Here is a 15,456-nt window from a genome sequence, read left to right on the forward strand (position 1 = left end):
GCTCAGAGTGACACATTAGTGTAGCTCCCTAGGTCTTTAAGGGATATTCATTATTTTGACTACATGCAATAAAAGGACAGTGGTGAATTGCTTATGACATGTATCAAAGCCTGTTCTTGCAAGAAGTCGTGACTGTTCCACAGGGGAACCTTTTTTTTTTTTTTTTTTTTTTTTTGAGTATTGTGTTTGTAAAGGAAGGCCCACGCTCATAAAAATTTGGTTCAGAAGGGAAGCTGATTCCTGTTGGGAAAATTTGACTTTAACACCAGAACGTTTCAGGGAAATTCTCATAATTTTTTACCATCTGTGATTATCAGCAGATAAGGCTCATTTATTATCACAGTAATAGTTTGAATCTTGATAAGGTGATTCTGAAAGAACAGGGAAACTGGAGAACACACCTTCCTGTTGCTAGTACCTCTTCTGGATTGTGAAGGAAACTTCAGTTATGGTCTTCTCAGATTTTCTGATAGCTCATTTTATCAAAAATGTGTTTATTATTCATGATTCTGTTTAACTTCTTTTATTTGATAGGTCTGGAGGCTTCTCGGCACAAAGGTTATGATGAATATTTAGCTTTTTCCATAATAACAGAAGTAGTTGCTGACACAAACTTTTCACTTGTCCCTAGGAGATGTTAAAAAGCATAAAGGTTCAAATGCTGTGAGTGGAATATTTAAGAAGTCCTAAAGATTCTGAGTCATTAACCACGATTATCTGTATCATTGACTACAGTGGATCCATAAAGCATTTTGCAGCTTGCTGAATTTCTCTTCATCTCCTTGTTTTGACTCTCTTCATCAGAATCATTTTTCAATGGTGAAGTCAAGTCTGGTTTATTCCCTTTGAGTCTGGTTTTGTTGTAAGATGCAGAAGATAATATGTGTGAAGAGGGAAGTATTCCTGCTAATTAAGAGCTGTAATCCCAGCTCCTAATCTTCTGCTATGCATTTCAATCGATGTTATTTATTCTGCAAATTTTCTGACCAAACCAGCTGAACTCATCTGCTATTTTGCCATATCCAGAGAGCTTCTGTTTCCTTTTTATCTGTGTGGTGTGCAGATACATGCTATTGTGTGTACTGGACTGTAAAGGAAGAAGAAATATGAATACCTGACTTATGTTGGTGTTTGATTTGCAGGTACTGTCTTATATTTGTTTCTTTTTTTTTTTTTTTAACCAGGAAACAGAGACTAATTATGAAGATCAAATAAATAAAATTGTTGTAGAGAAACAGGAACTTGAATGGCAGAAGGTAACTTTCCTACATGCTCTTAGCGTTTGACCTGCAGAGATTTAATTTTAATATATTAACATAAATTGTGATTTGCTACCATTCCTCTTTTGAGGGCTGTTGTTATTTCTAGTAGTAGAATGTGCTAACCAGGAGTTTATTGTTTAGCCATGAACATGTGTAGCTTTTATATTGATTTGGATTGTGCCTGGCCTGGAACTGTGTTTAACAAAAAGCTATCAAAATATTTGGCATGACTGGAAATCTCCAGTCCAGAAGGAGGGAAGTATTGAAACAATAAGATATTTAGCTTAACATGAGGCATGTTGACGTATTAGTGTGGGGGAAGCTGTGCAGCAGCTTCTCTGTATTATGCTTGACTTTGGCAAGTGCAAATACAACAAACAACTTCCCTTGCAATGTTCTGGAAGTGACAATTTTTCCAAAAAGAATTCTTTTAAACAAGAACTTGTATGTTAGACATACTCAAAAGCAGTTTGTCAGCTTTTAAACATTCAAAATGAAGTTTTCGGTAACAGAAGTCTAACATTCTTCTTGGAGTTAGGGCTCCTGAGGTTATGCTTTCATAGGAAATCCATTCCCTTCTCTAATACAATCAAACTTATGACCCCTGTCAGTGGGTCACAGGATAAAAGGCTTCACTCTGTATATTTTATGATCACAGAAAAAACAATAATTTCAGCTCTATCCTTGATCTTGGGATTTTTAACATAGTAGTAGTAAAGGAAGACTATTTCATCTTGGAGTTCATCCTAACAATCTTAAATTAATAATCCTAACTATGTGCTTTTCTTTCCTGAAAGATATATATGTGCACAGAGAAACAGGAAACATTTTATATTTGTAAAAGCAGCAGTGCTTTCAGTTTGTAACCCTTCTTTGCTTTTCTTACCTAGCACTGCAGTTCTTAATAATCTGGGTTGAAAAGAGGTGATTTCCACCCATTCTGAGACCTTAAACAGCAATTTACCATTAATAAAAAGGTGGGACTTACAGGTAATTAGGTAAACTCTTTTTTTTTTCCTGCACGTTGGCACATGGCAAAGGTAATGTAAAACAACAAGGTGTAGATTTGGGGAACTTCATGTGAGCACATGTTCTGGAACTTCAAAGAACAAGTTCATACAACTTTCCTGGAGATTCCAGTAAGATGAAAATTCTAAGTCTGGCATTTAAATTGAATTAGTGTCCTGATGGTTTCTGAATGCAGGCTCACATTGACCTCAGTAGTAGTTCAGTGCATAGGCAGCTTCCCCTGGCTTACCAAAGATTCCATTATGTTTTTTCCTTCAGAGATTTCCCCTTCAGTCAACATTTCTGTCATTCATTTTATTTTACCTTAAATTTAACAAACTTGTTTAAAATAAAGACATGACTTCAGCTAAGTTTCTGGTTTAATATTACAATTTTAAAGCAAGTATTTGTCTACATTTTATGAATACTGTTGCTGCTCTTGAGAAAAATGTGCTACAGTAGGGAAAACAGAATAACTGGAGAAAATACTGCTTTACATATAATGAGCATACTCACTGTACTTGCTATAACATCACTATATCAAAGCTGATTTTACCTTATTTTTAAAAAATAACTTTGTTCTTCAGTCTCCCTGCACCACGCATACATGCCATATGTGGAAAATATATTCCAAAACTGAATTTCTGTGAGAGTTATATGTAATCATTGTCTTTGATAGTCTTACCTGTGAGGCTTTTTAGGAAAGGAATATTTGTAGATGCTCCCCTGTCTCTTTTTAAGAGTAAAATGCATCACTTGAACATACAGTACAAGTAAGTGGTATGTTATGAAGACTTCAGTAATGCTTTTTTTTTTCATTACATCTGTGACAGAATTGTATAAAGGATGACTGTTTTATGAAGCCAAACCTATATCTCCATAAATTACTATATAATGTCAACTTGAATTCCTATTATTTAAAGTAGTGTGATCTTAATTTGACAATACAGTGGATATAAAATTTTATTCCTGTGGTGAGTAGGAAAAGTCCACTGAGAGCAGTCAATTTGCTGCCCCTGCTTCTGGCTCTCTTACTGTCCTTGGCTTGCCTGTTACCCACTGGAGAACCCATCTCTGAACACAGTCTAAGGGCCAACCTGAGGAAAACCTTTCTCAAGACTTCTGTTTTCATGTTTTGGAATATTCATTTACGTAGTATGTGTTGTTTGTTAGATGCAGATCAAAACTTTCCCTACTTATGTTACAATGAGTTAATGAGTAAGTACATGACTGTAAACCACCATGGATTCTACTCTTGTATCAAAGGGCAACAGCTCTCACTTGTAGAATATGAAAGCAACACCAATTTGCTGCAGGAAAGCAATTTTGGAATGGGCTTCATGTTTAAAAAGCTCTCACTTTCTCAATTAAGGCAGAAGAAGAAATTAGACTTCTTGTGTGTGAAACAAATGTTCAATTTATTTTCTCCCATTCATTCTTTTTAATAGTCTCGATTTATATTTGGTTTTGTGCAGCCATTTCTGATTTGTTTCCTATTTCACACTAATACATCTTACCTAAGCTCATCTATATTTTGAGATAGTTATTCAAGGACAGAGCCTTTTGACTACCTTTACCTAATATATTTTAGTGTCTAGGACTTAGAAAACCTGATCTTCCATATTTACCTTCCTTGGTAAAGGTGAAGTATCTTGAACAGAAGCATGATGCTTAAAGATGTTTGAGATTTCTAACTTGCAGAGTGTAGTATTAATCTATAAGATCATGACATGAAATAATAACAAAAAAAAGTACATCCTAACTCATTTTCTTGTTTTGATAGGTAAGAGTAAAGCCAGGCAGGAGGATGATAAAAATTTTATACTATGGCCTTACACTTAGTCTTTTCTGCCCTCCCTCAGCTCTTTCTTGTAGCTTGATAAGTGACTAAAGTTTAACTAAAAGCAGAATACCAGACTGTTATTTTAAATGGGATTATACTTTTAAATGGGTATTAAAATTCTATTATAAGTACCTGGAACAGTGTCCAGATGCTGTGTTAAGATGGCAGTGGTTGTGGATTACATCTGCAGGTTGGTGGGATGGGTAAGGAGTTGCTTACAGAAGTCTTAGCAACAGGTCTGTATTCCAGAGGTGAGAATTGTTACCTCTTAAGAATTAAAAGAGAAACTGCTACCAAAGAGATGACTATCAGTTAATAAATGCCTCTTTTTAGTCTTCAGGGTTTTTTGATCAGTCATGTCTTTCTTAGCCAGGAATCAGTTTTTTTTCTGGAAATATTACATATATGCTTTGCTCTAAGATAATATTTAAATAACACTGTTGTTATTTCTCATGAGCAGGAGACTCTGCAGCATCAGACGGACACATTGCAGCAACAGAACAAAGAAGCTATGGCAGCTTTTAAAAAACAGGTAGCAAAATAAGACCTTCTAGGTTTGACTGTGAGATTTTTCTAATATGATGGCAACATAGCAAGTTACCAGTTGGTGTGAAAATATTTTTCTGTTGCATAGAAAATGTTAGAATATACAGCTCAGAGAAATCATGTTCTTTTCTTTTTTCTGGACACATTATAATGCTTGTATTTTGACAGATCTTCCCAATAAGCCACTCCTCCTGGGATTTTTCTTCTTTTCTTGAAAAACTCCTAAAGAAGAAAATGCTTCTTTTAATATTTTTCTTATTCTGTTTTGGTTTTTTTTTTGTTTTCCCCTTTAAGATGGCATGACCTCTGCAAGGGTAGATTCATAAGCCACAGTAAAAGATCTGCCACAGAACTTACTCTGGCCAACATGTGTCAATCTTGCATTTTACTCTCCATAATATATGATGAGTAAATATTAAATGCTGAAAGACCTTGCAGAGAACAGTCATAGGAACTGAAACTGTTGCACGTGGTGATGAAGAATTTGTCACCAATGCTGCATCTCAATCCTGTCACACAAAAAAAGAAATTGGCAAGCAATTAATTTTTTGTCTTGAAAAAATAATTTGAGATTCACAGATCTCTGTTTGTGACTGTAGTTTAAAAAAAATCAGTAATTACACTATGCAGGGTAATATAACTATATTGTCTTGTCAAGTTGCATGAATAAAATTGATGTCATGTGTTGTATTGACTTTGTTTGTTTGTTTCTTGTTTTTTTTTTTCCCCGTGCCACTGATAATCAAGCTACAGGCAAGGATGTTTGCCATGGAAGAAGAGAAGGTACTCTGTAACTATTTGTTATTGTCATCCATCATGTGCATAAACAAATGATAATGCCATATAACTTACCAAACAAGTATAAACTAAGTAAATTGCTATTAAGTTATTTTTCCTGCTATGGCCTTTGCAAAAGGAATTTACTTCTGGTTTTTTTTTTTTTGTTTGTTTGTAGCCTATGGAACTTACTCATGAATTGTCACTTTAAAATTGGTTTATGCTAAAAATCAGTGGGGGAAAGAGTGTTCTTTGATATTTCTGTATTGAAGCTATACAAAATTTACTTTATTAGGGGTTGGGTTTTGGGCAAACTGTCTTTGGCCTTTCCAAGTACTAGTGAAAAATAACATTTCTAACTGGTTTAGGGAAACCAGATTTTAATAGGGCTTTTCTTGATTTAGCTGAACCAGTTTCATAAGAAACTTGAACTAAACTGAAGCAAGATATACTTTACCCTGAATTTATGTGATTTTTCTTAACCACGTGAGTTTTTATACCAAGTTGAGTGCCTGTTTCCTCCTCTGAATGAAGGATTTGCATTTAGTGTACCAGGAACCTGTTTCAAAGAGTGAAATCAATGAATGTATGTGTGTGGATTCTATTGTTTCACTCAAATTTCCCAGTAGTTAGCAGCAGATGAGTATCTGCACATTCCATAGCAACTTGCATAGAAATTTTCAAACTGGTCAAATGGTTGGAAAGTGCATCAAAGTAAACTTTGTTTGCTGCATTTATATTTTCTGGTTATTTTCTTGGTTGTATTTGAAGTTTCTCCTTGCCAAGACTTTCTGTTTGCCCACACATACCCACTTATTAGTCTCTGATTTGTGTTTTCAGTGGCAGCTACTGTTTCAGAATTAAATTGTATGCTGATTAATTTTTCCTTCTAAATACTTCCATTGAATTGAATAGTACTTTCAGTACTTTTATACCAAAGTAACTGAAAGAATAAATGAAGCTTTCATGTTTCAAGGCAGAGTTGAAAGACCAATGTTTGCTCCAGTTGAGATTAGGTGTACTATTAATCATCAGGATGGTTTCAGGAGATTGCCCAGCCAGCACTGTGTTAGAAATGTCTGGAACATGCAGGGGTGGTTGAATGGATGCATTTGTGTTCCCTGGTGTATTCTCTCATATTTGATTCTGCTCTCCACTGGTTGCTGCCTAAGATTCTTATCTGATTTCATTCTACTGAAGTCCTTTGACTTTGTTCACGTGCTCATTTTATACATATGTGTGTGTGTGTATATGAACACACATGTATTTTTATATTTATATCTAGAAAAATACAAACTGTACTTAGTAATTCTGTTGATAGCAGCTTACAGTTCAGTCTTTGTGGTCTGGAAAAACTGAGGGAGTTGCTACAGCAGATAAGAAAATGGATTTACCTGAAACTTTTTTTTTTTTATATTTAATGTCTTTTTTTCTAAATTAAAATAACTTATTAATTCTGCCTTTGTCAGGCTTGTCTCTCCAAGAATAGAAAATTTTAAGACTTGCTGGGTATGGTCATAAGTGGTGAAAATATGCTATTGTGTTTTCACTTTTCTTTGTATACCAATATATTTCTACAGTTTAAGATTATTTAGCTGAATTTATCACCAATGACTTGTTCTGTCATAGCAGAGTCCAAATTCATTTTTGTAACATTCTTTTTGATGAATTCTTAATGTCAATGCATTTATCCCACCCAAATCCTGAAGTAGGGTTTTGTTGAAAGGGAAAATACCAACTTGCTGTAGAAACAAAAGAAAAAGAAATTGATGGACTGAAAGAAACATTAAAGGCATTACAGGTAAGCTATTATTTTTGTTAAATGACTTTTTTTTTTGGTATTGCAAGTGTTTTGGGTTTAGTTTATTGCTAGTAAGAAGCTAGTTGTTTTGAAGAGGGTCTTTAAGGCCTTCTCATCTAATCTTTCTAGAACATGTAGACATGTGACACCTGACTAACACTGAGTTTCTGTTCTAATCTTCAGTGCCAAGACTACTCTAAGGTAGCCCCTTCCAACTAATGTCTCTTCCTCCAGAAGAACTGCAGGTCCAGAGGTTCAGATAGTGTGTGAAGTGGGCTTTCTTTTCACTTCCACAGTCTTCCTGTTTCTTTCTGTTCTTGTCATCTTACTTCTCACCTGTCTGGAATCTCTGGGTTTGGACTCCTAAACAGAAATAAGCTTTCGCTCTGGGCCTCCAACTTGCAGTGCTACCTGTGGTTTTGGGTATTTTCCTTTGTTTCACTGGGAGGTGTCTGTATTTACCACTTAATCCATGGTTTAAGACCAAAGCAGATATGTTGAAAATTGATTATAAGCGTTGTAATTCATTGTCAGATTTCAGGTATTACCGGGAACTAATTATTTTTCTGCTCAAAACTGAGTGGGATAATAATTAATTCTATTGAAAACAAATTAGTTATAATGGATTATTACCATGATTTTGCAACTTGCTTTGGTTCTTATCAACATTCTCTTGTGATGGGATGCATTTACATGGTATCAGATCGTTTATTTAACCATGTAGTTAGCACTGAATGTATCTTGGGAGCAAAAATTAATTCCCATGGTTGGCCTGTGCAGTGTCTGTAAGGATTTTGTTGCCTTGTTCAAACCTTGGCATAGCACAGATGATGTAGAATATCCCTCCATGGTCTGCTGAACGTAATATGTGGACAGAAGGAGGAATAAAAGATTCCACTGGCCTTTCTCTTGTGGGATAAAACAGAAATTTAAAAGAAGCTTAACTGAAATGTTTAGTGTTCACAGATCAAACATTTGTGTTACATTTTAGTTCATATCTAGGAAATTCTGCTGTGGCTTGAGGAAGCAGGAGGTCACAATGAACATGTGATCCCAGGAAAACTGTTTGAAGGAATTTTAAATTTGATTCTGTATTCCTCTCTATCCAGAGAGTCAGAATTCTACCTTAAAATGATGGTTCTCTTGGTTTTTCCTGGAAATAATGTTTTCTGTATAAGATTTGCACACACTGGGTTCTTTGAAGTGACTTTTTTTTTTTCCTTTTACTCTTCAGTGTGGTTCAAATCAAAATACTCTGTCAATGGTGTATTAAAATAGTGTTAATGGCTTCTAATGTCAGCTGAATATTATTAAAGCATGTGAGATTGATACAATATCTCTTTATAGGCTACCATTCAGAATATCTAACTAGATGGTTTTGGGCTTTTTTTTTCCAACAGGGAACAGACATATATTCCTGTAGGAGTTGAGGGAATACTTTAATTACTATCTCTGTTTTCTTCTTTCTAAGAGTCCATTTACACTTTATTTTTATACCTGTCAGAAAACACAAGGTTTTATGCATTTTTTTCAAAACTCCTCTAGTAACAAATCGGTGTAAAGTGGTTTTACGTAATTTAAATATTGAAGTGAAATTATGTAAAATGAATCTAATAATAGTGTCATCATTAATTCAAAACTAGTACTACTGTGTTGGATGGATTGGCAACAAGTGCAATTGAATGTTAGGTATAACAATGCCTAAATATGCAGGTTGTTGTCAGAAAAAATGTGAGTACAATTCATTGAATAACTCTCTTGTTTTACAGATTTCAAAATACACTTTACAAAAGAAACTAAATGAAATGGTAAGAAATTAATAAAAGTAAGAAAATAAGGAAGAATTTTTATGTAAAGAATGTCTGCTTAGAGCATAAATCAGTGCTAACCAACTTTAATACTTAAATGATGTGTGATAATTATTACAAATAATGCAAGGAAGTGCCTCAACTTCGAATGTGAAAAACTTACAAATGCAATGTTTTTGGGTTTTTATAGTGTGATAGCTACTGTTTAGCATGTGGCATTTTTTCTCATTGAATTAAAGTAGAATAGGTACATTTGTTCTCTTTATAGATTAAAGATTTTTTATAAACTGTGATTTGAATAATATAATTATATTTCTGATAAGATCTAGCATATTCGTCTCAAAAAGTAATAGGTAATTCCAAGAAGTTTTTGGTTTTGTTTTTAAGAAAAAATGCTGGTTTTCCTCTCACTCTTTTTTTACTCCTTTTCTCAGAATTACTTCTTGACATCAGTTCCCCTGAACAGTTTAGATTTCACCAGCCCAGCTCCCTCCCTTTGACACAGAGAATAAATTTATACAGAGTGACAGCATAGTTGCTCTGAACCCTGTTGTCTGTTTTAGGAAGCGAAAGAGTGAGCTGCAGAAACACTGCTAGGCTTGATTGAATAAATGCTGTGAAAATTCTGCTGCTGCTCAACTGGAAAGGATAAAGATAATATTGTCAGACCATTACAAACTGTGATTTTAATTAAGAAGCTCAAAAAACTAGAGTCCAGTTTAGCTTTAAGTACCATGACATTTGTACTGAAAGTCATCTTCAACGCTACAGTGGTTTTACACAAAATATGGTGAAATTGAATAATGTGCCCTCTGACCTGGGAGATAAGGCTACAAGTTAAAGATCAAAGGCAACATAAAATGTGGTTTGTCTTACTTCACTTTTAACTTGTATTTGTTCTTAAAATGCATCTGATCTAAAAACGTGTTAAAAATTTACGAAATTATTGGACTTACATTTAGGTCATTTCACATATTATCTTTCTTTCGTAACTTACAAGCTCAGTCTTCCATGTGAGTGAGAATGTTTAAATGACAACACCTTTTCTATAAGCTGGAAATGCCTATGTGTTGCTTAAACGAATATCTTCCTTTCTTACGTTTGGAAACTTTTCCATAATTGATTATTTGAATATTTTGAAAACATTGGGGTACTGTACCTTTGATACAGAGTATGGTAATTAAAAACACTATTGAGTGGGGCACAAGATCCTAGAAATCCTGTTTTGCAGGTAGCATTCAATGTAACATGTACAGTTTGGACTTATTTATGGGAAGATGCCTTGATATGAAATGATGCAAAGAAAAAACCCACAAGGTAGATAGAAGTGAATTCTTCCCTGCAGCCTTATGCAGGTTTTAGACCAGGTCAAATTCTACCAACTTTACTCCTTGAGTAGTTGCAGTGAAAAAGATGATATGTTCAAGGTGTCAGAGTAGTAGGTGCCCACGTAGACTCTTGGTCATTGCAAATGGGCAGGGTGTCTAAAAGTAAAATTGGTTGAAACTCCAAACCATTCGTTTATTTGAGGTCCATTTCTAATTCAGTTTTAACTTTGTTAAAGACAGATTGGATCATGCCCTGGCTTGTGTTTTGAGAGTAAGCAGATGTGCTGTTCAGTTTATATCTGGCACTTTAGAAACCCTACCAGGCAGTGAAGGAGCTTCTGTGCATGCCAGGGACTGAGCATGCCTTACTGATGGAGCATTTCATTCTGGTTTTGTTCCTTTAATTCTGCTCTTCTAGTCTAATATATGCAATGTTAATACTTCACATATACACCATATTTTAGCATGCTATCCGCTGAAGTTTATGTGAAAATTTAGTGCTGGTATAAATTTTACAATACATGCTATAATTTTGAGATAGTGGAAGCTTTTGTTTCATATTGAAAGACTGCATAGAGACAAAGAAATAAAAGATTTCTTTTTCATCCATCTTTATTTTGTTGTTTCCACAGTAGAAGTGTTGATTATTGCATGCTGTGTAGTGGCTTTGCACCTCACTGCATATGGGCAGTAGTGCTCATGCAGTCAGGAGGCTACGGGGTGGTTACTGCAAAGCCAGTTCTCTTGACAGAGTACACTTGAGTGTGAGCTCTGCATTGCATTCTTTAATTGCTGCTGAAATAAGGACATAACTGCCCAGAAATGGCTGTGGTCGGGTTTTGGTTACCTGGCAGGTGATTCACTGTGGAATGCCAGAACTCTCTATGTGTAGCATCTGTTCTTGTCTTCCCTTATGAACTCACGTTGGCTGATCCTGGGCGTGTCTGAGAGAGTGAGCATTTGGAGTTGTTTGTCTTCTGCAGTACCTAAATCTTAAATATATATGTATATGTTGTAGTGCTAAAATGTAAAAAAATCCCAAGAATGAGATTGAGGCTGGTGTTGACTGCTTTAGAAACCAAATCTGTGCCATTCAGAAGAGCAAATTTGGAGTGCAAGATCTCTGTGTAGTCAATGAGGGACAGTGAGTACAGTAGATGGGGTGAGTGCCTCTGTGCAAGGCTGCTAACTAGTCCAGTTTCACTTGCTGACTGTATTTGTCCTGGTAAACTAAATGTGTGTGAAACCACTTTGTGAAACTGCAATGAAATGGTCTAGGTCGAATAAACTCTATTAGTCTTCAGAAAAGAGGGAAGCTGGATCTAAATAACCCACATTGTTCCCAGCAGACAGTCCCTCAACTCTGCCCAGGACCTCCTTGCATGAGTCCTACCTGGCATAGGCCAACGTGTGTCAGGGATATTTTAACAACAATACTGGCATTTCCTGAGAGCTTCCCTGCCACCATTTAGTTTTCTAATACAGATGTAGTTGCCACGTGAATTGTAAAGTAAGTACTGCAAAATGTATAAAATATATGAATATATGAATGTGTTAAGTATATGAAACCTTAAAAGTTCGTTTGTTCTTAATAATTTATGATAGGAATGTTATTTTTATTTCCTTCCTGCATTTTTAGGAGTTTGCCTGTATTCATACTGTGTTGTTTAAAAACACAGTGAGAAGGCAGTGATATAGGATAAATTATTTTAAAGTAGAAAAATGGTAGGAACTAAAGGATCTATTGTGGAAAAAAATCCCTATTTCGAAGATTTACAATTGGTAACCCTTTGCATAATTTTCACATGATCTTGCCTTAGGTCTCCGTGCCACTACATCTCCTTTGTTTCTCTGACACTTTCACCTCCCAATTACCACCTTCTGCTTCACTGAGTACCTCTGACTAGTGACTCAATTTCCAGAATATCTTTGAGATATGAGCAATTCCCTCTTTGTGTTCCTCCAGTCACCTACTTGACCCTGAGCTATTTCTCTGGTCTAGTTCCACCAAGAAATCATTGTGCCTCAACAAACCATATGGCCACAATCAATTCCACTCCCCATCCCAGCTTATCTTTATTACTAGTGGAGGGCAGGGCAATAATTCCTGTTCTTGCAGTATCAGACATTAGGAAGAGGAACCAAGATTCTGTGGGTCTTACTCCAGCTCCAGGGTCATCCCCTCCCTATCCTGCAGTGTCTCCTGATGTTTCTTGCTTGTCTTCTATGGAAAATATTTTATGACCTTTTCACTGTGAGCAGAGGAATCATATACTCAGGCTTTTATTTTATAGTGCACTAAGCCTAGAGAGCAGCTTGCCATCAAAAATCGTATTTAGGCAAGTGGTGAGGTCTTAATAAAACTCTTGCAGAGAGAGCAGGCCAGTTCCTTTTTTTTTTTCCCCCCTGGAAAGAGCCTTGTGAAATAGCAAAGCATATTTCTACTTTTTGAGAGAGGAGGAGGGAGCATTAACACTGTCTTGCTGACTTAAGAAATAAATTGGGATAACACTAAGAAAAAATCCATATTAAAAAAGTGCAAACCCCCTCAGATCTTGCCACAAGTCTCAAATCAGCGATGCCTCCTGTTCCTCAGTCTCTCAGAATAAATACACCTGAGTGACTATCAGGAAAAACAAAGAAAATTTTTCCTTTTAATTTTTCTGTTATAAAATCCCCCTCCTGGCATTAGTTAAGCACAGTTCTTCAACAGTTAACTTCTGATTAGGGAAAAGAGAAAGTATATGAACATTCTCAACCTACATTCCTTGCAGTGATTCTGTAAGTGGTGGTGTTTCTTTACCAGTGCTTCCATGATGACTTTCCATTTGCTGTAGTGTGTTTAATTTCATACCTTATAAAACATGAGAAATTTGTATTGTATATCCTGTTTTGCTGGCCTTATGGTGGTCATTTCTTTTGATTACTCTCAGCTTTTATTATCCTCTGATGCTTGGACATGTATTGCATTTGTTACTGTGTGGAAATGGAGCCTTGCATAACCCAACCAGACTGGGCCAGATGCATCCTTGTGTAACCTGAATTTACACACAGGGATGAATTTGGCCCAAGTCATTTTAATTGCTGTGTTGCTTTAATGTAGATTAGAAATGGATTAGATATCTAAATAAATGGTTATCCTTTCTGAGGAATTAATTTAACCCATTCTCTTCAGAAAAAAATTAATTTTAAAACTGACCAAATAGTACCTACACAGCTATTAACAACAAAACAATACGAAGAGGAACACAAAAAATTTGGTACATGTGAAAGAAAGGATAACAAATAGCTTTAAAAAAAATCAGTGGCATGTGTCACTGAATAGTTTGCTGTGAATATGTATTTTCAATTGCTCCTCACAAAATGAGAGATTGGTAAAAGTCAGTAAATACGTTTTAATGAATTACCATGTGGATTTCATTGTGGTAAAATATTACTTAGGCCAACATGTCAATAGAAGTAAAAATAAAGTGTTAGATATTTATGAAAGTAGTTAGAAACTTCCCTACAGATACATAATCTTAAAGTAGAAGCAAATTAATCATATTTCAAGATACTAGAACTGCTAATTGACACTGAGGAATTAATAATTACTCATTAAAATGTTACTTATATTTTCCTAGGAAGCATAGGCTATTAATCTGCATTAGTTTCACTAGTCTAAATCAAAGTCATCACTACTATAGAATTGCTTGATGCACTTCTGATTTTTAGCAAAAGTGTTGAAATTCTTTTATTTAGGTGTGTCAAGTACACAAACTGTCTCCTGATTGTTCTTGGGCTGTGTCATTTTTGGCAGTCCCAGAACTGGAATGGGTGAGGCTCTCAGGTGTCTCTGGAGGTGGCTCACAGCAGGGTCAGCCGGAGCTGGTGGCACAGAGCCTCGTCCAGTTGGGTGTCAATATGTCCACAGGCAGAGGCTGCCTCTGCAACCTGCTCCAGTGTTTGACCACCCTTACAATACATGTTTTTCCCTCAAGTTTAAGTGCAATTTCCTGTCTTTCACTTTGTGTCAATGAGCACCACTGAAAGGAGTGTGGCTGTGATTTCTTCATTCCTTGCACACACACACACACCCCCACCTACCCCCCTCCCCTCCATACACATTCACCAGATCCCTCCCTCAGCCTTTCCTCATGTGTCAGGTGCTCAAAGCCCTTGATTACCATATTTACAAGCACCATATTACAAAGCACCCTATACTTTGAACAGTACTGTTGTTGGTAAAAAACCTGTTTGAGTGTTTATTGCAGTATAGCCTAAAAAGTTGTCATTGTTGATTAAAAGCATGTTATGCTGGAAAGCATTTCAGAGCATAAAAGGAAGACAGTGCTTTTACTAACGGCTTTGCAAATGTGGCTTTGAAGAATGGCTTGCTTCTGTTGTGTAAGAGGAGACAGTAAATGCCCATAGGCCTTATTTTCACGATGAGTACACTGGCACTGATGCCAAAGTTCAAGGAGCTTGTTTTCTTACCTGTCTCCAGCCACTTACTAGTTTGTGCCCTGGGCTCCTCTGTGAAGTTGCTGAGACAGTGGGTTGTGGGGAAAACTTGAGATCAGGATTTGAAAGCAGTTTGTACAGTTCTGCAGGCATTTACATGAAGGTTCTTCTAAATATAAGGGATGACATATGAAAATATGTAAAAGTGCATTTTTGGTAATCTAACACACAGGTGAAGGTCTTCCTGCTATCTGAAAATGGGAACTGATAACTAGGTATGAAATAAACAACTGAGATATTCCGGGAATGATTTTGCATTTGTGCTGTTCCACTCAAAAGCATTTGGAGAGCTACTTACTGTCAGTAAATGTGTGCTTCATTTATGTCCCTGACAGGATCAGAAATTACAGATGCACTTGACAGCGAAAGAGGAGCATCATAAGAAGCTGAACGAAGTCGAGAGGTGTTACGCTACTATTGCATCTCAGTTTGGAATCATAAAGGGGGTCCATGGAAAACTAGAGCACAGTGGTATGTATGTCTTAAATGTCCTCCTGAATTTGATTTTTCTGTGTTTTGACAGCACTGAGTTGGAGACACCTGACAACTCAAAAAAATAGCAGCTGCCCTGGGCCGAGTG

At 36.0% G+C, this 15,456-nt stretch overlaps 1 protein-coding gene across 9 annotated transcripts in view; it reads left to right on the forward strand.

Moving 5' to 3' along the window:
- CCDC73 (coiled-coil domain containing 73) overlaps positions 1 to 15,456 on the forward strand; it is a 65,264-nt gene that overhangs the window by 19,139 nt on the left and 30,669 nt on the right. For 7 of the 9 annotated variants that reach the window (XM_027735771.2, XM_027735767.2, XM_027735777.2 and 4 more), the window contains 6 exons: positions 1,185 to 1,256; positions 4,574 to 4,645; positions 5,407 to 5,442; positions 7,163 to 7,237; positions 9,007 to 9,045; positions 15,212 to 15,347. In XM_027735771.2, the coding sequence (XP_027591572.2) occupies positions 1,185 to 1,256; positions 4,574 to 4,645; positions 5,407 to 5,442; positions 7,163 to 7,237; positions 9,007 to 9,045; positions 15,212 to 15,347 (430 nt within the window). Of the gene's footprint in view, positions 1 to 1,184; positions 1,257 to 4,573; positions 4,646 to 5,406; positions 5,443 to 7,145; positions 9,046 to 15,211; positions 15,348 to 15,456 lie in introns of those variants that run through there. The other 2 variants (XM_039390474.1, XM_039390475.1) reach the window with 2 other exon arrangements.

This window comes from Pipra filicauda, unplaced genomic scaffold (genome assembly GCF_003945595.2).
Source record: "Pipra filicauda isolate LSUMZ 115617 unplaced genomic scaffold, ASM394559v2 scaffold82_size2718185_pilon, whole genome shotgun sequence".
NCBI lineage: Eukaryota > Metazoa > Chordata > Aves > Passeriformes > Pipridae > Pipra > Pipra filicauda.